Source organism: Bos mutus, chromosome 10 (genome assembly GCF_027580195.1).
Source record: "Bos mutus isolate GX-2022 chromosome 10, NWIPB_WYAK_1.1, whole genome shotgun sequence".
Lineage (NCBI taxonomy): Eukaryota > Metazoa > Chordata > Mammalia > Artiodactyla > Bovidae > Bos > Bos mutus.
Window position 1 is genome coordinate 75,406,109 of NC_091626.1, and position 24,702 is coordinate 75,430,810.

The 24,702-nt window shown below is 42.3% G+C and overlaps 1 protein-coding gene across 5 annotated transcripts in view; it reads left to right on the forward strand.

Moving 5' to 3' along the window:
• Positions 1-429: 429 nt before the first annotated feature.
• The window catches only part of MEIS2 (Meis homeobox 2), a 223,587-nt gene continuing 199,314 nt past the window's right edge, over positions 430-24,702 (forward strand). For 2 of the 5 annotated variants that reach the window (XM_005904112.2, XM_005904114.2), the window contains exons 1-7: positions 430-1,176; positions 2,435-2,667; positions 4,171-4,312; positions 5,029-5,079; positions 6,081-6,131; positions 6,928-7,077; positions 16,613-16,727. In XM_005904112.2, the coding sequence (XP_005904174.1) occupies positions 1,165-1,176; positions 2,435-2,667; positions 4,171-4,312; positions 5,029-5,079; positions 6,081-6,131; positions 6,928-7,077; positions 16,613-16,727 (754 nt within the window). In that variant the 5' untranslated portion in view covers positions 430-1,164. Of the gene's footprint in view, positions 1,177-1,284; positions 1,747-2,434; positions 2,668-4,170; positions 4,313-5,028; positions 5,080-6,080; positions 6,132-6,927; positions 7,078-16,612; positions 16,728-24,702 lie in introns of those variants that run through there. The other 3 variants (XM_070378253.1, XM_070378252.1, XM_070378254.1) reach the window with 3 other exon arrangements.

A 24,702-nucleotide genomic window follows, 5' to 3' on the forward strand; every position in this document is an offset into this window, starting at 1 on the left:
GGCGGCGAGTGCGTGTGAGTGGTGTGTGTGTGTGTGCGAGTGCAATTGTTACACGCTTTCGCCTCGCTCCAGCTTTTACCCCAGCAGCGCGATTCCCCCGGTTCTCCTGCTGCCGCCGCTGCCGCTGCTGCGCCGCTGCTGCCGCTGCTCCCGCGGCTCGGGGCGGGCACCGGCTGCGTAGGAGCCGCCGCCGCCGCCGGGGCCGCCGCTGGGGCCGCGCTGCCGCAGCCGCTGCGCCGCCGCCTAGACTAGCCTGGGCTGCTTGTTTTGTCTCTGAAATTGACAAGGACGCAGGGAATCCGCTGCTAAATAATGTTTCTGGTAACTTTCACGTTATTCCCCCCACCCCCCACCCCCACCCTCCGCTCCCTGCCCCCGGGGAGGCACTGGCCCCAGTCTAGGGGGAGGAAGTCCAATTTTTGCAAACTATTCGGTTTTTTTCTTGATTTTTCCCCTCCTGCTTTCTTTGAACGATACTTTAAAGAGAGAGGATCATATTATAGATACAGCAGGGGCAAAGCTAAAAGAGGGGGGAGGGGGAGGAAAAAATACAAGAAGCAGAAACCCCTCGCGGAGTTTTACTGGAAGAAAAAAACGGGTCTGAAAGATTCCTCCTCTTCATCATCATCAACCATCATTCATTCACTACCTTGACATTCCGGGCTTTGATTGACAGCTGGAGTGGCAAAAAGCCATGAAACACGACAGTTCGGTTACATGTGGGCTGCTGACGGGCCGCTCGTAACCTTCAGTTCGGGGGCTTAACAATTTTTTTTTTCTTCTTTTTCTTCTTCTTTTTCTTTTTTTTTTTCCAACTGAGGGGAAGAGAAGAGAAAGAGGGGGAAAGGAGGACCGAAGAGGAGGAGGAGGGGAGGGGGGAGGAGGAGGAGGTGGAGGAGGAGGAGGAAGATCAGGAGGAGGAGGAAGAAGAGGAAAAAAGAGAAAAAGAAGAAATATCACAGGAAAAAAAAAAACTCTTCGTTGTCTTGCCTGGGCTTTTTTTTTTTTTTCCCCCTAAAAATAACATTGGAAAATTGGGAGAAGTCTCCTTGGTTTGGAAAAAAAAAAAAAAAAAAACAGGAATCTTCAGCCTAGATCACTTTCTTATCCGGACTGGGATATTAAATATACGACACATCCAGGAGTTTATTGGAGCGCAGACTGATGGCGCAAAGGGTAGGTTTAAATCTCCAACACTTACCTAGATATAAATCCTCTCCTAAGAGGGGCCTGTCCCGGTGCCTCCTCTCCCTTCAACGCTGCTGCTGCTCGCTGCTTGATGATGGCGGCCAGTATTTTAAAAAAATAGCAGCAAAATTATTCATCGGCTTCTTTTCCCCCCCGTGCCTCTGCGTGTGTGCGAGTGTGTGTGCGTGCGTGTGTGCGTGTCTGGGCGCGCGTGTTTCAGCGCTGTGCGAGCGGGCGGGCGGCGAGTGCGTGTGAGTGGTGTGTGTGTGTGTGCGAGTGCAATTGTTACACGCTTTCGCCTCGCTCCAGCTTTTACCCCAGCAGCGCGATTCCCCCGGTTCTCCTGCTGCCGCCGCTGCCGCTGCTGCGCCGCTGCTGCCGCTGCTCCCGCGGCTCGGGGCGGGCACCGGCTGCGTAGGAGCCGCCGCCGCCGCCGGGGCCGCCGCTGGGGCCGCGCTGCCGCAGCCGCTGCGCCGCCGCCTAGACTAGCCTGGGCTGCTTGTTTTGTCTCTGAAATTGACAAGGACGCAGGGAATCCGCTGCTAAATAATGTTTCTGGTAACTTTCACGTTATTCCCCCCACCCCCCACCCCCACCCTCCGCTCCCTGCCCCCGGGGAGGCACTGGCCCCAGTCTTCCCTCGTCCTCGGCGTTCTCGTCCTGATTATTAGCGTTTTTCTTCTCTTTATTTTGTTTCATTTCGCCTTTTGATTTATTGGATCCTCTGGAGGAGACGAAGGGGGGTTAGGGGTGGGAACCGGGGCTTCCTCCTCTCACTAACTCCACTTCTCCCTCGGTTGGCTCGCTACGGTTCTGCTGCCTCCGGCCCGAGCGGGACCTCCCGGCGCCCCTCGGTCCCCGGCCTCACCGCCCCCTCTCCCTGCTCTCAAAGCTGCTCTGGGTTCATACTTTTTCTTTTATCTTTTTTTTTTTAATTTAAAAACACCCACCCTCCCAACTTTCAACTCCGTTGTTTCGGCTGGTTTGGTTTCTGTGTGCTCAACTCGTGCTGGGTACTTCTTTCTGACTTTGTTTTTATTTGTATTTTCCTCTCTTTCTCCTGCCTCCCCCTCCCGCCCCCTCCTCCTCTCTCTTCTTCCCTTGGCTTTCTCCCCCTCTCGTCTCTCTACTCCTTCCCCACTTCTTTGCTCGCTCTTTTCTCCCTGCTTCTTTTCCTCTCCTCCCTCGGTTCCCCTGGCTCTCTCTCACCTCCCGCGCCCCCCGCCCCTCTGCCGGGTTCTGACAGTACGATGAGCTGCCCCATTACGGCGGGATGGACGGAGTAGGGGTGCCTGCTTCCATGTACGGAGACCCTCACGCGCCGCGGCCGATCCCTCCGGTTCACCACCTGAACCACGGGCCGCCGCTTCACGCCACGCAGCACTACGGCGCTCACGCCCCGCACCCCAATGTCATGCCGGCCAGTATGGGATCCGCTGTCAACGACGCCTTGAAGCGGGACAAGGACGCGATCTATGGGTAAACCAGCCCCCACCTCCTCCCGACCCAGCGGACGGTGTGAGTGCGAGTGCGAGTGTGTGTTTGTCTCTGTGGGGGATGAGGGGTTGGCCGACTAAGTGGGGAGTCATTGCTTCTTAGGGTGGGGGGCGAGAACCGCTTGCCAAAGGAAAGGACAGTGCGGGGGGCGGAGGGGGCGCTGCTCTTCTGCCCCTGGACTGTGAGTCCCGGGAAGATTTGGCTTCGTCTACCCCCAAGGCCCCGCCACTCTGGACCCCATAGCCGGGAGTGACTGAGTCCTCACAATCTGGCCAAGGCCTTCTCCCCAAGGACGGGATTCCTGGCCAAAGGACGCAGAGCTGGGCCCCCTAACAGAGGCCCTGACGAAGGAGAAAGTTTCCTGCCCATGAGGAGCAACTTTTTTTTTTCTTTTCTGTTTCCTATCGAGAGTCCGGGAGTCACTAAATGCAGCTTGAGCTGGGATCAGGGCTGCTTCGGCCGGCCAGGAAGTCCTAATCACCCTCTTCTTAATTCTCTGTAAATAAAGGGGGCAGACCTTGAAGTGCAGCGGGGTGGAAGGGACTGCTGCACAGAGCCGCTCTTGAGGGGAGTGAAGGAGATGGCTGGAAATTATTTTAAATTCTGAGAACTCAGGGAGGGCTGGGATTGCACGGCCCCAGAATGTACCACTCGGGCTGTCCCAGCGGAGGGTAGGTGAGGGAAGGCTGCGGGATGCGGAGGGGAGGGGACAGTCAGTAAACAGCAACTGTGCCTGAAGCAAGAGGCCGCCAGCATCCCAAAGTGTAGCTGAACCGCCCGGAGAAACACAAAGGGCAGACGCACACGCACACTTCCAAGTTATAACACTCGATTTATTTATTTTTGCCTGCTGGAGAAATGTGGTCTTGGGAAGGAAGCTCTTCTGCGTGTACCGCATGTAACTGGCCCCCCATACCCAGGCTTTTACTAGAAGTGGACCAAACAAGCTCATAAGGCGAGGGGGTGGAGAGGTTAGATTGAGGAAACATAACTGGTGAGGGAGGCGGCGGTTGAAGGTGAGCCTTGGGCCTCCTATGATTTCCCCTATGCAGAAGTTAAAGCAATCTTGGATTTCACCGACTGCTCCTCTCTTGGGAGGTCAGGGCTGGGTCTCAGGGGTTGGTTGGACGGCCTCTGTAGAGTGGGGAGTAGGTCTGGTTCAATTCCTGGCTCCAGACTGTCTCAGCTTATTGGATGCGTCCTTACGTTCGAACCGAGGCTATTTGTACTCGGAGGGCTAAAAGTGGCCAGGGGCTTCTCCCACCACATCTGAGGGAGTCCTGAGCTGAGGAAAGGGCCTGGCCGTTTCTCCTTTCTGTCTCTGGCCCAGGCTCGCTGCCTGAAGGAAGGGTTGTCAAGTGTGATGCGTGTCTGTGGTAGTAAGGAAGGAATCCGAACCCTCCAAACTTGTTGATTACAGTTCTTGCTCCTTCCCCTCTGCACCCCGTCTCCGTGTGTGTGTCTCTGCGTGGCGCTGCCCGTTAGGCACCCGTTGTTTCCTCTGTTAGCTCTGGTCTTTGAGAAGTGCGAGCTGGCGACCTGCACTCCGCGGGAACCCGGAGTGGCCGGCGGAGACGTCTGCTCCTCCGACTCTTTCAACGAGGACATCGCGGTCTTCGCCAAGCAGGTCCAACCTTCTTGACCCACTAGCCCTCTTGCAGCCCCTCACTCCCCCCTCCCCTTTCCTCGAGCGTTTCTTGAAAGAGGAGGAAGAGGCTGGGACACCCGATCTGTTCCTCCGGCCCAGTCCGCGCTCTGCGCCTCCTCCCCATCCTTGAGCCTGGAGGCGAATTGGAAGAGGAGATAAATATGGGTGTTTGTTTTTCCCCCCAGCCAGGAATACAGGGGCTCGACCCTCGAATTAAAGTTGACCTGCTCCTAATCTGGGGCTTGGCCTTTTCCCCCGCCTGCAGCTACTTGAACAAGAATTGGGGATAGGGGCTTTGAGGGCCCCCGAGAGTGCCCGGGAGGGAAGGAAGCTGGGCGCCTCTCGGGGCTGTCGGCGCCGGCGCGGAGGTGAGGGAGGCTGCAAAACACAGCCCCGTGGACGGCAGGATAAGCGGGTGCCCGGGCCCAGAGAACAGCCCTGAGATCTCGGCTCCAACTCGGTGGTTCCAGGTACCCCTTCATGGGGCCAGGATCCGAAGGTCCAGATTCCTTTTCAACCGTCCCTACTGGTGTTTTTTTTTTTTTTTTTCGTGTATTTTACCAAAGCTCCTCTTTTCTCCGCCACTGCCCCTCTGCCATCCCCACTCGCACAGGACAGTTTAGTCGGTGACAAGGGGTTTTTTTCCTTTTAAAATGGAGTGATAACTCATGCTGACTTTCCCCTGCTTCCTATAGGTTCGCGCCGAAAAGCCACTTTTTTCCTCAAATCCAGAGCTGGACAATTTGGTAAGGCTCACTGTGGCTCGCCTGTCCCCAACCTGGGCCCCCTCCCCTGCTCAGAAGCACCCGCTTTTCCCCCACGGAGCTCTGGGGAGTTTGAGCAGAGCCCTCTTTTTGAAGCTCCAGAGCTACGGGGAGGAAGGGAACAGCTTAGCGCCCCCGCCGGGGAGCTGGCAGTGAGGGGCGGGTTGGACGTCAGGGCGCGCGGAGCCCCGGGGAGGCAGCGAGCGGGGACGCGGCGCCGAGCGCTAGAGCAGGGGATGCGCCCCAGGTCTCGGCCCCGGGAGCTAGGCGACGAGAAGTGAGTTATTTCCTCTGTTTGCCGGGGCAGGCGGCCGAGCCCGGGGCAGCTTACCCGAAGGAAGTAACCGCCTGCGCCGCGGAGGGCGGGCCGGGAGGTGGGCGGGGAAGGGGGGCGAGGGGCAGACCAGCGCAGGCCACTTTTAGGTGCGATTCTTTTGCTAATTTGCACAATTTCAATATTAAAAGTACTTAAATCCGCTTTCAAAGGCCCTGCCTCGCCATTCATCTGGAGTATTTCCTTCTTTAGTAAGGAGGGATTTCGCAGGGTGTGCTGTTCTAAAAAGCTTTCTCTCTCTAGAGAAACGACTTTTTTTCTTCCTTTCTTTTTCTTCTTTTTCTTCGTCTTCTTTTTTTTTTTTTAAGTTGGCCTGAGGTCGAGAGAGGGGACAGTTAAAGAGGACTCAGGAGGAGAAAGGCCTGTCCTTAGAAAGACAGCCCTTGCAGATAGCTCAGTACACGTGAGGAGCAAAGATATTAAATGCCTTGGCATAGGTTGAGTCAGATTCCCACCCCGTAGCCAATGAGGCAGAGATGATCAGTAATCACTTGGTTTTCCTGACGATTTCTTGATGTGTGGGTTTTGCCTGGCCACTTGCCTGCGTCTTCTCCTCAACCCAATCCCCTCACCATCCCCCCACTAGGAATCTCCGAGTGGCAGCAGTCACAGAGCCTTAACTCCACACTCTAAAAAACTTTTCTTCCAGATGATACAAGCAATACAAGTACTAAGGTTTCACCTTTTGGAGTTAGAAAAGGTAAGCAGGAAACGACACTCCCCACTTTGATTTAGTCACTTCCCTCTCCTGGTGGAGTTGGGAGTGTTTTTAACAAACCTCCAGTCTGAGCACCTGGAGAGATTTTGAGCAACTTGTTACCTTGTCCTTCCCTCAAATTGCTCTTCAAACCCAGGGGCTCGGAGGATGGGTGAATTAAGACAGCCCTGCCTTTTAAAGTAGCCGCCTCCCCCCACCCCCCCTTTTTTCCCCAGGCATTCAGGATTATTTTGAAATGCAGCAAACCATTTGTGTTACTGGACATTCAGCTTGCTTGCGTCTCTATTAGGCCCAGGGCATGCATTAGGTGCTAGCAGAGGGAATCATTCTGGCTAGGGTGTCTTTACATTGCTCTGCAGCTCAATCATTTTCTCCTGGAAACATACAAAATTCCTAGCTTATTGAATAGCAAATGCTAATGCTGTTCCCAGTTCCTTCGTCCTTACATTTTGATGTTATCATCAAATCGGATTTTCCCCCCAAGGAGTCCCAGCCTGAACCCAGTTATTTCCAGTCCTGTTTCTGTTCCCTTTATTGTAACTTGTTGCTCAGGGAAGTCTCTGGAGAATAATATCTGCTACAACAATTGCTCTATTGTTTCCTTGCCTTCAACTATTACACCCATTAATTAGAGTTAGTTTGGAAGACATGGCACTGTTACTCTTTCCAAATGAAACCTTGCAACCTGGTATTTTTTTCCCCTTAAAAAAATGAAACAAAACCATGACAACAACAACAACAATACAAGCTGAACCCTCCACCATGACCCTCCTTCTAGGTCCATGAACTGTGTGATAACTTCTGCCACCGGTACATTAGCTGTTTGAAGGGGAAAATGCCTATAGACCTCGTCATTGATGAAAGAGACGGCAGCTCCAAGTCGGATCACGAAGAACTTTCGGGCTCCTCCACAAATCTCGCTGACCATGTAAGTCTGTGAGCTTTTGGCATTCTTTTAAGACTACTGGGCACAGCAGTTTTGAAAATTTTGTTGTAACCTCTAGCTCCACTGACTTGAGTTTTATTTTTTAAAATAAAAAATCTGGTCTCTCTGGGAGTCTTTCTCTCCCTTTCTCACTACTTCTTCCACACCTTTCATCCGTATTTCCCTTCTTGGACCCCTTCCTTATTTATGTTGAGAATTAAAAAAAAAAAAAAAAACAGCAAATTGATAGAGTGATTTGTGCTTCTAATGTGTAAAGTTTCCTGGATTTGGTAACTTGAGTGTTAGCAAATTGTCTGCTTGATACGGTGACCGCTGCCTTTTCTGCTTTCTCAACTCTGTAATCAGTGCAGCAGGGAGAGGAGGCAGGAAAGTTAACTGGACGGGATGGGAGAAAATTGGGGAGCAAGGACTGATTTCTCAGTTTCTCGCAGAGATGGCAATTCTGAGAATTATTGCCAATCTTGCATTGCATTTGAAATAAAAGGAGTGAACCCATTCTAGTTTTCTGAGCTTATGCTGTATAGAAACTTATTGTCAGTGTATGAACTTAATGCCAAGTGCCTGAAGCATCTTGGTAATAAAAGACAGTAACCTTGATGAAACAAATATTAACAATGTATTACAGAAAGCTGAAGGGAATTGTGATTGAGTAAACATAGGTTAGTGGTTGAATTTTAACACTTAAAAGAGTTGGTGGATGAGAACGGAGAGTATAGTCAGGAGGGACCCATGTGTGTCAGGCCAGGAACGGAGATTTCTTTCTATTCTCTCTGTTTTTAATCCTATTTTGGAACTGATCTAGTGAGTCTGATGCTTAAAAAAAAAAAGCATATGTAGTGAGACTGAAAATTTGAAAAAGAAGCAAAGAGAAGAAAGATTGCAGCTGGTAGGAAAGGCAAGAGTGGAGAGGTTAAAGAGTGGGTGTGAACAGCAGTTTATTTATAGGAACTCAAGCCTGGGGGTGGGGGACAGGGTGTCCATAGATTACAGTCAATTGAACTCACAACCTGAATGATATAAGCTATAGTCTACTAACTTGATGGCTGAAATATTAATTTAGCACTCCGTGGAGTTAAATGGGCGTCGAGGCTTGAAGGTAGTTTGTATCACCACCATCACCCCCCACTCCTAGGTGGTAAGAGGAATGAGTTGAGATACCTGGAGAATAAGTTTCTCCCCCTCCTTCTCCAAAAGTTTTGAAAATATACAGTCACAGATTTTAATGAGTAGCTTTTGTGCTCTGTGGAAAGCCATATAGCCTAAGGACGAAAGTTTCAATTAAAAAAAAAAGAAAACATCAGTACCGATGTCCAGTTCTGAGACAGAATAAATACTGTGGTGTTGAAGGCTCCCATGCCTGTCTTTACTCTTGGCTTTCTCCATCACTGGGAGGGAAATGTTGGGGAGCTCTTTTGTATATTAAGTGTATTCACTGAAGTCAGGTGGGTGCAACAAGCAGCTATGGCAAGTTCATTTGCTGATAGGTAGCTATATGCTGTGTGGTTGTGGTCGGCAGGGCATGACACTGCCTTCAAAGTATTTGTTGTTGTCATTTACTTGTTTATTTTCATTGCTTCCTGTTTCTAAATTCATGTACATTTTGCACTACTGGGGGAACTGGGAAGGCGTCTAGTTACATGGTTTGTAGGATGAAAAGTTCACAGTTTTCTGCAGCAAAAGCTTTTCTCGTGTCATTTCTAGGGGTCTTGACTATTTGGTTTTCTAGAATAGTTTCTTGGAATTGTTTTTTCAAGTGGATATATGGAACTAGAGCATGCTGATGTTTATATAGAAGAGATAGGATAGACTAGGCTGTTTATAGAATTGGCTGATCAACAATGCCAGTTTATGGTACTATTTGGAATATTAAATTATACTCAGGAAAGAAGTTATACCTAAGAAGATAGTGCTTTAATAATGCAACAGTCATCATCTTTGAATAAAAGAATCAACTGTAACATTTGTTGCCTCTCTTAGAGGCCCCCAATCAAGTAAATATGACAACTGATTTATTTTGAACCCATGAGGGCTTACCACCTCATTGGGCATCATAATTTAAAGCCTTTTATTTCCTAGAGTCTGAACTATAACATTTTTACTTTAGCCCCCCTGCTATTTGTTTGCAAAGGAAGCAATAATTTGTTCCACCAGCAATCCGAGTGGGAAATGGTGAAGTTTGCCACAGATTTGAATTTTATGTAGGAGATGAGAGAAAACCTTGGAGAGTTTTTTTTTACCCTTTTTGGTACTTTGGCACCTTAAGTGTATGGAATGTATTCTTTCCCAAGTCTTCCCCTACAGAGTGATCCTCTTATGTTCAGCCTCTTCTGCAGGCTATTCCTCCTCCCTCAACTCCCCCCAGACGCAAAAAAGTGAACATACCTCCTCAGACCCACTACCTGAAAAGCGGTATGAGTGGGACATTCTCAGCATGTAAATGTATCCAATTTGAATCTCCAGGTTTACTTTTTCATTTGCTTTGATATGCATATTTAATACATTGCCCCAGGCTGGATCTCATTTGGTGCATGCTGGTGCAGGGGTGATGATGAGCCACTTCAGAAGGACCGAGACAGCGTGTTGTTTTCTCTTTTTTATCTGCTGGCCCACTATTCTGATCTACTGGCTTCCTTGTGGTTTTATTTGCACATGAAATGCTGAGAACATTTCAACTTATTGGCTATGAATAATGACAGCTAAAAAAGAAGTGTAGTTTAATTTGTTGTGTGCCAAGGTTTCTCTTCTGGAGGTGACAGTTTGTGACAGCTGTTTGACACCCCCAAAACACATACACCTCTATCCTTATTAAGTGGTATCAAGCTACTTTGTGTGAGGGTGTATGTGTATGTGTTTAAGGAAGGAGCAAGCAGGGAGAGAGAGAATGAAAGAGAAAAGAAAGAATAAGTGTGTGATTCTAAGTAGTGGGAAGCAAAGACAGAAGCGTCAGGAGCAAAGTATTAGGCACCAAAATAGCTTTTGATTTTCTTAATAAAATTTTTAAAAATAGAAATATATAAAATTAATTGATATAAATATCTCAAAAGCAAGTATTTTGGGCCAACTTTTAAAAATGAGTTTTACATGCTCTTGCCTAGTGAACAAGGTTGTTGTCATGTTGATTTCACATTCTATAATATTCTATAAATAATCTGATGTAACATAGATGCATGAATGGAAGACCAACATAATTACCTTCCATACATTCAATTCATTTGTTCGTTTCCCATTGATACTTACATGATGGGCATACTAATAAAAAAAGTTTGGAATTGAATAGAAAATAAAAGTTGCAACATGGGCTATAATTTTATCATGTTTAGGAGATCCATAGTGAATGCTTGCTAATATTTTTAATATAAAGATTTCATCTTATACTTTTATTATCATATAAGAGTAATTGTTATAGGTAGGAAACAGCTACCTGTAACTGTTATAGTATTCTTCGGAATACTGGGGAGAAAAATATAATGGTGAAAAGAAATAGAACTCCATTTTCCATCTGCAGTTCTTGTTAAGTTTCCTAGACATTCAAATTTATTTATTTTTAAAAATAAACTTGTCAACAAACCACTTCTTGAAAAAAAGTTTCAACTTGAAAACTGTTGTGGCATGATCATGCTTTTCCTAGTCTGTAGTGTTTCTGAATAATAGGTGATGTCCACATTATCTACTTTACATAATTTTACATCAAGTCTTTAGATCAAGTGCAGACAAATGAAATATATCTTTCTATTTACATATAAAGATATTACATATCTTTAGATCAAGTTTAGATAAATGAATTTTGTTTCTGAAATACATTCTCTGACCTAAGCTCTATTGGCCTGAAGGTACATAGTTATATAGTTATTTCTATAAAGTGCTTAAGAAATTGCATTGTATTTGTTTTTTGGATGCATTAAGTATAGGGAAGAAAATAAAATTGTATCTACTGAAAATTAGTGGCAGGTGCCTAAAAATTGACTGGCTCTGATAAGCTAAGTAATAAAAGAAAAATTATTTAAATTTTTATTTTGAAAGCTGTAATTTAAGTGAAGATATGCTGTTGTTTTCTTTCACATCTCTGAATATGTCAAATTTATTTACGTCTACACAGTTTTTAAAAACTGAGTTAAGCCAAAGGGGAGAATCCCCTGAACCTTGTTCCTGACAGAATACAGGCAAGTGTCTGAAAAATCAGCAGGGAATGGGCAGTGAGGAGAGAGAGCAGTCTAAGTGATTGGTCTAAGAATATAAAAGAGGAGACATTGGGATGTGAAAATAACATTAATAATATGAATGATTTATTTTATCAGATAATTTCTTATGTTCTGGTGTAAGATTAGACCTCACGGTATGTTATCCAAGTTCTTGGAGGACCTGTTTCAGGAAGGTTCCACCTCTGAGCCCTGTCCATCAACCCAAGGAGACCTGGCCAGGGGCCAGGGGCATGAGTTTTCTGTTGTTGTTGTGTAGTTTCTGGTGGTTGATGGCTTTTCTGTTAATTTCCCATCGAGAATAATTACGTTAGTGAAATCATGTAGGTTGTGCAGTTGGAGTATGCTTTCAGAGTAACTGCAATGAGATGGAATTAAACAAAGGTGAACTTGACAACAACAGATATCCACTATCAGATGAAAAGTTTGATATTTTAAAAATTCATTTTCTCATTTTTTTTTCAGGCTTAACATTCTATACATTATCCCATTTCAGAATTACAGGAGACATTTTATAATGTGATAGTACACTAGTAGTATAAGAAATTTCTATATTCTCTAAAAGTTGCTCCATCAGAGGAGGAATCATTTGCAAAGAGTGTTTGCCATTTCCATGAGAGTTGCTCACATATTAATTCTCAAAACTTAATAGAGGATGGAAGCAGGGAGATGAGGGAAAGACCCCAGTTCTATTTACATTTTTAAAGAGTGAGTCCACCTTCTGAAAGCATGCACAGTTCTCCTGAGTTCTTATGTCAACTTTGGAATAACGAAATTGAAATTCCAACATTTTTTTCAGATTGCACAATTAACGTCTAGAACTTTTGTAGGTTTGACTACCTCATGATAGGAGTCTTCCTCTTATTTTTAAAAATGATTTTTGCTCAATGTTAACTGTTAAGATGTGAAAACCTCTTAAAGTCGTAGGAAATCTGTAAGTTACATTAATTATGTGTACTGATGCGAGCATATCTTGACTTTGTCATTTGAACATCTCTAGTCAAATTAGTTTTGCATGCTCCATGTGCTGATTAAATATCTTTAGGTTTATTCTTACTTTCTACCTACAAACACATATTCTGAATTACTTTACAGTATTTTCCAAGTTCTTGTGTTATTTTTGGCTTGGTGTTCTATATTGTGTTTTAGTTTTGTGGGTTCTAGAAAATCAAATGCTTAAAGTATTTTTTTAATAATAGAAATAAGAAGTGGAAGTGACCTTAGGGATTATTTTGCCTGACTTCTTAATTTTAAAGAGAGAAAGGAAACACGTTCCAGGGAAATGAAGTGCATCACCTGAGGTCATGTGACAGTTGGAGGTGGCACCCTCGAGTCTTAATTCCAATCTAGGGTTCTTTCTCCTACACCACATCCATTGCATCACCTCTTCATCTGGAGTCTAAGATGAGTTTCAGATGATCTGAGGTCGAACTTGTGTGTGGTGTGGCTTCTTTTTTTAACTCCTGGAAACCTAATACTTTTCACTTCCCCATTCAGTTTTGTGTTTATTCAGAAACACTTACACATTTTATTTCATTGCTTTTTCAATGGAAGAACCATGAGCTGGGTGGAATCATTTCAACAGGGAAATACTACCAGTTCGCTGGGAATTATTAAATAGTATCCTATCAGCAGGTCTCCCCCAGAAGTGCCAAACTGGTGTAAAACATTATAATGTCCACCATCTCTGCAGCCTCAACAAAAGAGGTGCATGGAGGATTTGCTTTTTCTGCCCAGAGATGCCTGTCCGCTCTATGCTCTTTCCTAGATTTAGCAAAATTCAATGATGGTGCTAAATCAATTTTTTTTTTTTTTAACTTTCAAGGGAGGAAACACTGGCAGAATTGTGTTTTCTAGGGAGAGCTGTGTGTAAATGAGAAACAGAGGAGAGCTGCAGAGTGATCTCTTGTGGCCCCGCTACTACAAGCTCTCCCCATCTTGTCTCCTGCTTTTATATTAATTACAACTTGCATTATCAGCTGTGAGTCTGTAGCCCAGCAAATAGAAAATACTGCCCCTGGAGACCTAGCTTCTTGTATCTATTTTCCATCTCCTTCCATTGTGCTCCACTCACTGCTTTTCTCCTGCTAACACTGCTCTTTAATGCAATTACGTAAGAGCAAGAAGAGTCGTGTATTTGACTCCTAATTATGAAAGCCCCTGGGAATAGAAACATGTCTCTTCCTTGCCCTCGAATGTCTTCATGATACCTGGGGCTGAGGAGCAGGACATAGACTGTGGAATGCACCTACCTGATTCCTCACCCGCACCCCCCCCCACACACACACACAGCGTTTCTCTTTATTTTTCTAAGTATGTCACGTGTTTTACATGCTTTCATATGCCACTTCGGTTTCAAGATTCACTAAACTTCTGCATATAATTTGGCAGAAAGCCAAGCAGTTATTCTTGAAGGATGTAAACTTGGAAACTATCTAGGGAGGGGAAAGAAGAAGAAAGGAGTTGTGATACAAACAAATACTTCAGTCTAAGAACAAACCAATCTTATGTGTAAAGGACTGTATTGTAGCTATCCATGTTGCTTCCAATGTTTTGTGATCAAGGAGGTAGCAATTTTTATTGACCAGATTATCAGTATTTATGTTTGTACGTGATCACGTCACTGTGATGTAGCTGAATACAGACAACTTTGGGGTAACTCTTCAGCTTTCAAACCCCAGAGGGATTCAGCTGTTTTTCCTACTTCCAAGTTAGATGAATATCCTGGTACTAGTTTGTGTCAGTCTTGCAAAGTAGATCAGAATACTTGAAACACACTATGGAGATTGGGACACTTGTAGGACAGCATCTTTGAGGATGTGAGGAAGGTAAGGGGGAAGAAACAGGGGCATGGTGGGTTAGATAGTAAAAGTGAGCTTGAGTAAACTTCAGGACTGAGCTGAAAACCCAAGACCCAACTGATTTGGAGGAACTAGCTGCTTATGTGGCTTATTTCTCACCCCTTTAGTTTAGAGACTGCCTCCTCCAAAAAACCAGGGAAGGAAATCAACTGAGTTATAAACTTGTGAGGCCTGACTTTAAAACTCAGTACAGGTTTGACTGATGGGGACAAGACAGTGCTTTCCATTGCAAGAAGTCCTTCTGAGTGATCCCTTGAAATCACTCTCATGTCCAAACAGAAAGACTCACTGGGGCTTCATTTGAATGATTATAAAACAGCTGTTAGATGACATTTGCCTTAAAACATAGTTGAGGTGTTAGTAGTTAGGTATTGTAATTTTCATGAGGGGTAAGGAGCTTTTATAGCCACCAGCTTAATAAAAAGCATGCAGTGCATAAAATTCACATCACTTGCTGTTTTAGTGATGCAAAGTTTAACTGAAAAGTTTAGCTTAGGTGACTATTATTGCAGTTTCCAAAAGAAGGCTCTAGCCAGTGTTGTTGCAAGACTAAACTCATGCCATGCTATTGTTTTTTTATTTTTCTTGTAATTCTTCTAGCTCTTTATCTGATTACCATCCAGCAAACAGCTGACTCGAAGAGTCTGCAAAGCTTGAAGAGCCCCTGCATTCTGTTTGCTTTTAGCTAAAAACTATTGGAAGAGTTTCGAACTTAGATACAAAAATCACAGGCATGACTTTGTCTTCATACAGGCAGCAGAACCTTGGTTTTCATTTTATTCTGTTCAACTTTGTTCCCAAATCTATCAATACTTTCAAAACTGTATCTTTACTTTAGAGATAAATATATATATGTGTGCAGTACTTACAGTCACAAAGTTTCTGCTTAAGGTTTTGCCTTTGAATCAGTGGCTTGCCTGACAGCGGTGCCAACAGCATTGTTTGATAGAGATGTTATTAGTCTCTAGAACTTTGGGACATTTCACCATCTATCAAAAATGCTAAATATTAATTTACAGTGGTTTGAGACAGATCTATAGAGGCAAACAGATTTTTTTTGTTGTTGCTGTTCCAAATGATAATAGTTCCTTATTTTTTTCTCTCTTGGGTTTCTTGACTTTGTTTTGGTGAAGTTTTATGTTCTATTTGTACATCATAGGGTTAAGGTTGAGAAAATGATAGACTGACCTTTTTTTCTGGATAAAGTATATATAATGACAACACGGCAAGATTGTCTTCAAGTGGTAAGATGTTAGCATGTTGCCTATAGACATGTCAGTCTGAGTCCTTAGTTACCAATTCTTGTAAGAAGAAATAGTGTACTTTGAGGGACTGACGGGGCTTTTTATTTTGCTCTCAAAGTACTGCACCCCCACCCCCACCCCCAACAGATTTGCTTGCCAGTAGATCTGTGGGCTTAGTCGAAGTTATCGCATACAGGTGACAAGTGTACAACTCTGACCTTAAGGCTGGTCTGTTTCATATGCTGTTCCTACTCTCTGTTTCTGCCAGAGGAAATTCCATCTCTTGCCTGCCTTCATGTGGTGCTGATAAAGTCCTTCCTGTACATTAGAATTCCTGTTTTCCTTTAAGCGACAGCAGGGTATTGGGACTGATCAGGAAAGGGGAGGAGGAACAGAAGAAGAATACACTCAGCAAAGTAGCATGAACTATAACTCTCGGCTTACCTTACATGTCCTTTAAAATGAGCAGTTCTTTCAGGAAAAAGCATTGCTCTGTGACTTTAAACCTTCCATGCAGCACTAAAGGAAGTCCTCTGCAGTTGATTAGGTGGATCACAGTTCATAGTTGTTTCATTTTCTGATTGTCGTTTGCGCACATTAAATAGCAAGGAAGGTATTGATGCAATGATTAATATTATTGTCTTTGTTAATGATATAATCAGTTGACAATGATTTTGAGAGTTAATTCAGGCCTTTTTAGGGCAATGCATTTGATGTGAAGGGCTGTCCCATACATTCTCCAATCTGAATTTTTAAGGGAGTTGTTGAGTTTTATAGATGTGTTAATATTCTGAAGTGTTTGGTATCCAAGAACATTGGGACCTATTTCTTGGAAGAGTGTGGCATAATTAATTAAAGAGCAAACTTTTAGATTTTTAAGGAGGCTTTTTTTTTCTAACTTAAAAAAATTCACTTTATTGAAGTATAATTTGTATATAATAAAATGCATCCATTTTAAGGCATCTGTTTCAATTGGTTTTAACAAATATGTACACTGACATAACTATCACTTCATCATGATTCTAGTGCTTTTTTTTTTCCTTTCGGTACCTATTGCTGAAAAGACAACATACTGTAACATGGCATCTATATATGCCTAGTTCTACAAATACTAATATGTACATGTTTTTTGCCTCTCTCTGTACCTTTCCCCTTGGTTCGTCATTTATGGCTGAAATGGTAACTGTGGAAAAATTCCTGGGCCTCCTGACATCAGAATCCTGCATCTTGGCGAGACCATGATGATGCAACTTCCACCCATTCAGCAGGCACCCCAGGGCCCTCCAGTGGGGGCCATGCGTCCCAGAGTGGAGACAACAGCAGTGAGCAAGGTAAAAAGTCAAGGATTTTCCTTGTGCAAAGTGGGCATGACTGAAATAACATCAGTATTTTATATTGGTACATCAGCCTCACTGTAAACAGGAGAGTGGCAGGTTAGGGAGTATAAATGACTGCTATTTAGGGAGACAGTATTTCCTTCCCTTAACTTATATTACTCACCAAAAACAAAACAAAACAAAAAGAGTTGTCTAGTCTTTAAGCAAGCATTACAATAACAATCGATTAGTTCTGCCAATTCTTTGACAAATTTGGTTATCTACTCTTTACTCCTGGGTGTAAGCAAATAGAATGACGGATCTTTGCTTCTGTGATGCAGTAGATTGAATTATACTATAAATGGGATATTTTATTTGTAAATCAACTATAAGGGTTTTCTATAATCAAGCAATGATGCCTGTAAAGCACACATGATGCAAAAATCTGTTCTTATTAGTTCCAAAGCGCCATGCAAATTTTATATGGAATTGTATTTTGGGAAGATGGACTTTGAAATTCTTAGATTATTTGTCCCCATTTCTATTCAGCTGCCATGGTGAGACTTTTGTCACAAATTGTAAAAATTCAAATAATCAAAAGGCAAGGGGGACGTCAACTACAGATGACAAGGAAGCCTAGAGTCATTTAAAATAAATTTTACCATTTAAGGCTCACCTATTGCACAGAGAGCAATTATATATTGGTAGGGTTGACTCTTCTATGGCTAAAATTATTATTTAAAAGAAGATGCATTATTGAACGTGGGCCAGGAAAGTATATAGATTTTACTTTTTAATATTTTACATTAGATGGTGTCTGATCTCCTAGGTCTATTTCATCTCTATTATGACTGTGTTTATGGCCACAATATTTAAGCATTAGACAGTCTTCCAAGTGGAGGACAGTTTAACAGCTTGAGCTGTAGTCATATATGCCATTTAAAAAACGATGGTTGATGTAGGGTGAGTGCCTTTATATTTCCAAGTTCCTGGTCATGGATTTTGGATTCCTAGTATTCTGGAAGAGTTTAGAGAAGTGTCCCTTCTAGGATGTTGTTAAGTTGTGAATGGGTCCAACTTAGAATCTAGGTTTAAGCAAGCTGCAACTAACACAGAAATGAATACTGTCAGATGGTAAATTGTGGAAGAACCGGTGAACTGTATCTATTTAGGCTTTCTGTACTGTTTTTTATTAGATCACTTTGGTTATATGTAAGAAAACGAAACTATAAAGAATTTTGAAGATGAAATGTATATAAATTCAGTGAATCTGTAATGCAGTGGCTTTCATTGTGTTTCTATGTCTTGGAGAAAGACTTCTCAGTGTGTTTAAATCTGAAAAGCTTTCTAAGACTCCTCTCCTCCCACCACCCCAAATCATGGTGCCACAAAGGGGGAAATGTATCTATTAATAAAAACAAAACACCTTAAACATGGTATAAGAGAAGGGGAAAGGAGAAGCAGACTTAATGGTCTAATGAGGCTATCTTCCAAAGACTTGTTGTGTGTGAGGCTCGCTTTGACCTTTCACTTTGCTCAGGAGCCCAGCGCTTCATTTTTCACATTCTTGCAATTACGTTAACGCTTCAAGCATTTCTGACTCCAAGTCAGCTAGCAACACCAGGCATAACTCAACACTGTGAGTTTTTCTCCTCTCTGTAGATTCATTAACAGGTCACCAAGGTCCCAACTGAAATTTAAAACTGACTGGTTCAGTTGGGTTGGTTGAGTTATGGCCAGCGAGATGGCAGGAGAGGGCCAGGGAGAAGGGGAGGCAGGGAAGGATGACCCTGGGGTTTGGAACGCTGAACAGTTGCGGCCACGGCCAAGGCATTGAGTTTTATCATTTTGGTTAATTTTGCTGGCTTGTTGTTTTTGCTTTTGTTTTTGTTAGGGAAGAGAAAAGCACTGAGACCGATATAGTTGCGTAAAAACCATACACACGAACCTCTATGTTGTGGTTAGCCCCACCCACGGATGCCATGTTGAAGGATTTGATCCCCATAGGATTTTGTTCCTTTAATCACATCTCCATGGGATTAAAGAATGGACATGGTGGCTTATGTGTTTGAGTACTAGGAAGTCAGTCATTTTACTGTATTAAAGTGTGAGGGACAAAAAAAACGTTTTGATTCCTGGATAATGGAGACTCTCTGGGCATGGAGAATTTGCTGCCTGGCTGACTACATCAGTGGCTCTGAAACACGGGTTGAAAGATATTCTGTATTTTACCAAAGATTCTACATTTCAAAGGTCAGACTTGAGTGTATTTTGTCATACTCGTGCCCATATTAGCCTTTTAAATATGTTTTCAAGATATTTTGTCCCACCAAATTGTCCAGAGTAGCTTTCTATGGGAAAGATTAATTATCTGCTTCAGGGCAAAGTCAACAGAGATATTGACTGAAATCACATATGCTTATCCCAGGTTAAATCTTAGGGTTGACGTTTAATGGAAAGCCTAAGAAGGAAATTTATGTTCTCCATATTAAATGTATTAAAATGCTTCATTGGGAACCAAGATTTTTAGTTTAGAAAAGAGTTTTCTTGCTTATTCAGAATTTATTAGCACAACAGGCATATGGAAAACTGTAAAACGATTCAGTTTCAAAACAAATTATGATAAACAGAAAAAAAATAGGGATGAATTGTACTAAAGACAATGTTTTCATACACATTTTAAATTAAACTTTAATAGCCATATGCTATAAAACAATACATGCATTTATGTTGCTTTATGATTTGGGGAATATTTCTACTAAAATGATTCATATGAACCTTTACTTTGGAACCTAAAAATATCTCATTATTTTATGACTTGATAGGGAAAGAGCTACAGTTACACAGGTGAAAGGTCATCTTTTCCTCCTCCGTGTTTGTACAGCAAACCCAAAGGAGGGGGGGAAATCAAATTTTTAAAATATTGTAAAAAACAAACGATAAAATGTGAAACCTGACTTTACTGTCTCTTTCACACAGCACATGCCTAGCAGTAAACTACATAAATATGAACCAGACTTTCATTCACTCTGATTTCTTTGGCTAAAAGCAGCCAAATGGAGTTTATCTTGTTAGTCACATGAGAATGAAGAAAAAAGTCTGTTTTATTTTTCAGGGATAGAATTAGGGTGCAGACTGGGTCTCTGGGGAAGTAACTGGCCTTCTTTGTGTCTGGCTTCCCATCAGTAATAAAATGGGGCTTGATAATAAGGCGTGGGGTCCCTAATTCTGTACCTGCTGAGTCAAAAGCTGCTTTGTATTTCATTGTGGGTTTTGCCCAGAGTAAAGACTAGGAAGCAGCCCCCTTGTTCCTGGAACACTTTGAGAGCCTTAGATGAAAGGCACAATATATGTACAAAGTATTATTATTATTGATGGGTTTGTGTAACTCCCATTAACGCTGATGGGAGTTACGCATGTGAATTGGCAGGAGAATAGACCCCTCAGTGTTTAGAGCACATGAAATTTACATTTTTTCCAGTGCTGTAATTGAGATGTTGACAAATTGGAGAATATTGATGAGCCTTTGTTTTAAGTATTTCGTGCCAAGTTTGTTTTATTTTTTCCGGATTTGAACAATGGTATGGGTTCAGCAGCAGTGAATAAAAAGGGCAGAGTAAAGATAACTTTGTATTTCAATATTTTGATGTGCCAATATGAAATAAATTGTCTTAGGCAAATGGAATATGCTGTTTTAATCATTAGCTAGGCATGAAAGAAAAATTGATGTTGACATCTTTGCTGTAAAATCGTTGTAATGGGGCCTTCCTTACAATTCATTTTTGTAAAATTCATTTTGTACATTTTGCAGCAATTGAACAATCCCTGCACTGTGAATAGGCAGGATTCCCAGAAATACCGAGACAGTTGGCCCAGTAACTGCTGAGCTCACACTGCACACCACACGCACGTTAACCATACTGTTGCCAGACCCAGTTTAACCTAAATCCATTAGTATTTAAGCATCTATGCATCTCTCATCTTTGAAGACACAGGGCTGTACAAACCAGCATAGTTCCCCTCAACTCTGCCACCTACAAAACCTCTCTTTTGATGTCTCTATCATCCAGGCAATGAGACTAAAATTCCATAACTAGATATTATGCAATTATTTAGCAATCATGGTTTTGAAATCTAAAAATACCCACTATAGATTTAACGTAAATGATTATAGGTAAGCAAAAGTCTAACACAGGCTTACACTGTTGAATTATTATATAATGCATGAAATAGTATTCTTCCCCACCAAGTATTCCAGTTACATAGTTAAAAGACGGGGGAAACCCTCAAACCCACTTATAGTGGGTCCTGAATATGTTCTACTGGGATTTCTTATTCAGTCTAGGAAAACTCTGTCAATGGAATGTTTTCATAGTGGCGGCAATCTCTTTAAAATAACCCTAAATACAATATGACAGATGCCATCTGGCATAATCTTTTGCTAGTTGCTTTTAACTTTTATTTTTCCTAGAGCTAAGTTCATCCAAAACTGGTCACTTACTGTTATGATAAATATGGTGACATTTCTTTTCCTTCCTGTCCTCCTAATTGTATCAGAAAATTCACTGAGAATGTAATTGAGAATTGAACATTGGCACAGAATAAGCTGTTGTATTATAGAATATTTATGTTGCATTTTCATACTTTTTTGGCTCCCCAAATAAAATCAAAAGGAATACTATCCTTAATCATCGGCAAACATCCAAATAATTTCTGTTGATTTTCTTAAGACGTTTTAGAATAGCAACCGCTAGAAATAAAATTGAACTCTTCTAATAAATAAATGCTCTAGGAGCATGTAATGGTGCCCATAAATGCTTAAAAGCTTTCTATAATTGCTGTTAATTTTGAGTAATTTCTTCCTATATGTATCAACTTACTTGAAAAGCCCGGAGTTGAGATTTCTAGATTTTTTTTTTTTAACTTAGTCATGTAAAGGGATGTCTCCTGATGCCAGTTAGAGTTTAATTTAGAGTAGTAATTAAACTTGAATACTGCCTCATAAACAAAAGATAAACAATAAACCAGCCACGTTCCCTGCTGTTTCATAGCTTTCTTTCCCAGATGTTTTAGCCTGATAATTTTTACACAGTGAACTACCTAACATGGAGTTTTGTGGACAGAGGTCGAAAGAGAGTTTTCTTTTTAGCTTTTCTTTTCTTCTTCTTTTTTTTTTTTTTTTGGTTTGGTAATCTTTTTTCAGTTCAAAAATCAAAATGTAGGGGCTTTTCCACGACTTAGATTTTTTAAAATTTCGATTAAGTAAATTCTTAATGCAGACGTGCTTTAAAGATAACTCTAGTTTTTTTCCTTAGATATGGTCTCTTTTTTTCCTTTAAAATGAATCTTGTTGTGAATGCCTTTACACTTAATAATGTAAAGAACAGATTTTTGCTTAAGTAAAATCTTGATAGTAAGTCAGAGAAAGAAAAGCTTGACAATAGAAAATGTTTCTTTTCCTCTTTTCTTCTACTTTCCACCCCATGCATCCGCCCCCCTCCTCCCCTTTCCCGCCCAAGGCCAAGGTTACTTTGCGCTTGTACTTTTCTTTGGCCTACAAGCGTTCTCTGTCTGGGTTCTGGACCAGTCCATTGTCAGCCATGATCTTTCTAATTGTCAGGTACTAGTCGGCCATTCAATGCAGAAGCCATGTTATTTTCACTGGGTGGGGTAATTACTGAAAGCTGAGAATAGCTGCACTAAAGACGAGGGATACTTTCATGATCCCATTAGCATAAGAGTGGGTAAATTATTCATGCCAAGTGAGGATTCTATGGGGAAAAGTATAGTTAATGCACATAGTTTTTAAATGTATCCCTTTCTGCTCTGAGACTAAATTCTTGTTGGAATCAGTTCTCAGACATTTACGGGAAAGCTCTGGTGGCGTGTTAGATGCAGTTCATCTCTCTCTGTTTGCAGCGCTCTCAATAGAGACCATCTGGCAAAGATCCAAAAGGTGATTAAACAAAATGATCAGCTCTTGTTGCTGTGTTACATGTCCAATACTCCGGATTAAAAAACATGACCCACGACAGTCAAGCTCACGTCATGCCGCTCCCTCTCCCCCCTCCCCTTCCCGTATAAGAATTCAGATGGTCCACAAATGTGTGTGCCATCTTTGTGTCCTTATGGCCCATAATCATGAACAGGTTGTGCAAATGGCTCTTTCTGGAGCACTGTCTGTTCCAGCAGCATAGAAGCGTTTCATATTAATTGGGTCAGTCTAATATTCATATTGACATGGGGAAAAATTACTAAAATTTATTCTTATAGCAGACAATGAATATGTGTGCTTTCTGCCATGAGGGAAGTGAAATCTGACAACTGGCTTGTTCAACTGATTAATTTTTCTTGAAAATGGAGAAAAATCAAAGCAGGGGAAACTGTCATTCTCTGAAAACAGTGCACGACGCTTTGTAAGTAAACAAAATGCATTGGCTGGGGGCTTTGGGGGAGCTTGTGGAAATGAGCTCTGGTTTTAACGCCATAATCAGGGATGAATTTACAGTGCCATTCAGAGGCGTCCTCCTCCCCATAAACAAGCTGATAATCACAGGGAAGCTGACTTCCAATTAGCTTTTCCTTCCCTCACACGGATCAGGGTATTTATATGTCCTCCTTAAGCTTTAATATGTCACTCCTGAGTTGGTCCATCTCATGTCACATTCAAAAGTTTGGAAATAAAATGCTTTATTATGAGGAAATCCTGCAAGGTAATTTTTCAGCCAATCATTTCACAATTGAGTTAAGGTAAAAATGCCAAGATTTGTGACTAAGGGACAGATGTATCTTATCTTTGGGGGTTTGCACCAAATGCCAAGTAGAAATATAAATTGAACAAACCAGACATTGTGAGGAAGTGATTGAAGAAATATTGAGATGAAATCTTGGAATGAACTATATATGTATATTTATAACAATGCTGTGAATTGCTTACATGCCACATTTGCATAAGCCTGAACTCTGATTTTTATTAAGGGGCAGTTTCATGTAGGTTAGTTAAGGCATTCAAAACACAAGACCGTTATTAGCTTATTCAAGAGATTATGCCTGTCCACTTAATATTGTGGAAATAGAGGATATTCTAGGATGAATTTGAGTGCAAATGTCCAGAAAACATAAAGAATAAATCAGAAAAAAAAAATTCTTCAGAACCACTTTAAAACATCCTCAGTCCCGTCAGCTCCCATTTCTAAGGGCGGGTAAGGCAGTAGGTTAGAAATACAGCCGGGCACAGTACTCAGGGAGGGGAAGTGAGGGTCCCCTGGAGTCAGTGCAGTGTGGCAGATGAAAGGGACTTGCATAGCCTTGGGGGTCTTAAGGCTATTATAGGGCAACTCATGCTCTGTTATCATGCTGATTTTTCAATTGATTTTTGGCTGAACAGTACTTGTTGAAGCCCTCCAGAGCATCAGACACAGCCTTATGGTGCTATATGTTGTAATACACGTGTTCTGTTTTTTTCCCTTCATTGTCTTTCTTGCCTTTACCTCGGAAGAATAGTCTATAACGACGCCATGTTATTTTTCCTCTCTTTTCTCTGTTCTTCTTATTTCTACCCTCAAAAAGTTCTTGAAATTCTTACTGTTTTAAATCTGGGGTGGGGTAGGGTAGTAGGAGAATAGCTTTTTTTTTTTCATCTTCCTATGTAGACATTTGTTTTTAATTTGGCCTTTGAAAATATTTTGATGTCACAGCAGACAATAATATAAACCATTTTTATCTACCAAATTTATCCCTTAGTAGTCTTGGGCTATTCACCCCCTTTCTAATGACCAGCAAGAAGACAACTATGGGATTTCACTAAAATCTAATTCCTCATTAAAATGAAAGTTGACCGTTTTAATGTCCCTTCTACTGTAGCAATAAGGTCCCTTAGCCAGATAGAAAGCCAGAACTTGAAAAGGGAAATACTGGAGAGAGACCTAAGGGAAGTGTGTCCCTCTCTCTTCTGTCTGGGAAATTCTGATTCTAATGTCATCTCCTCCAG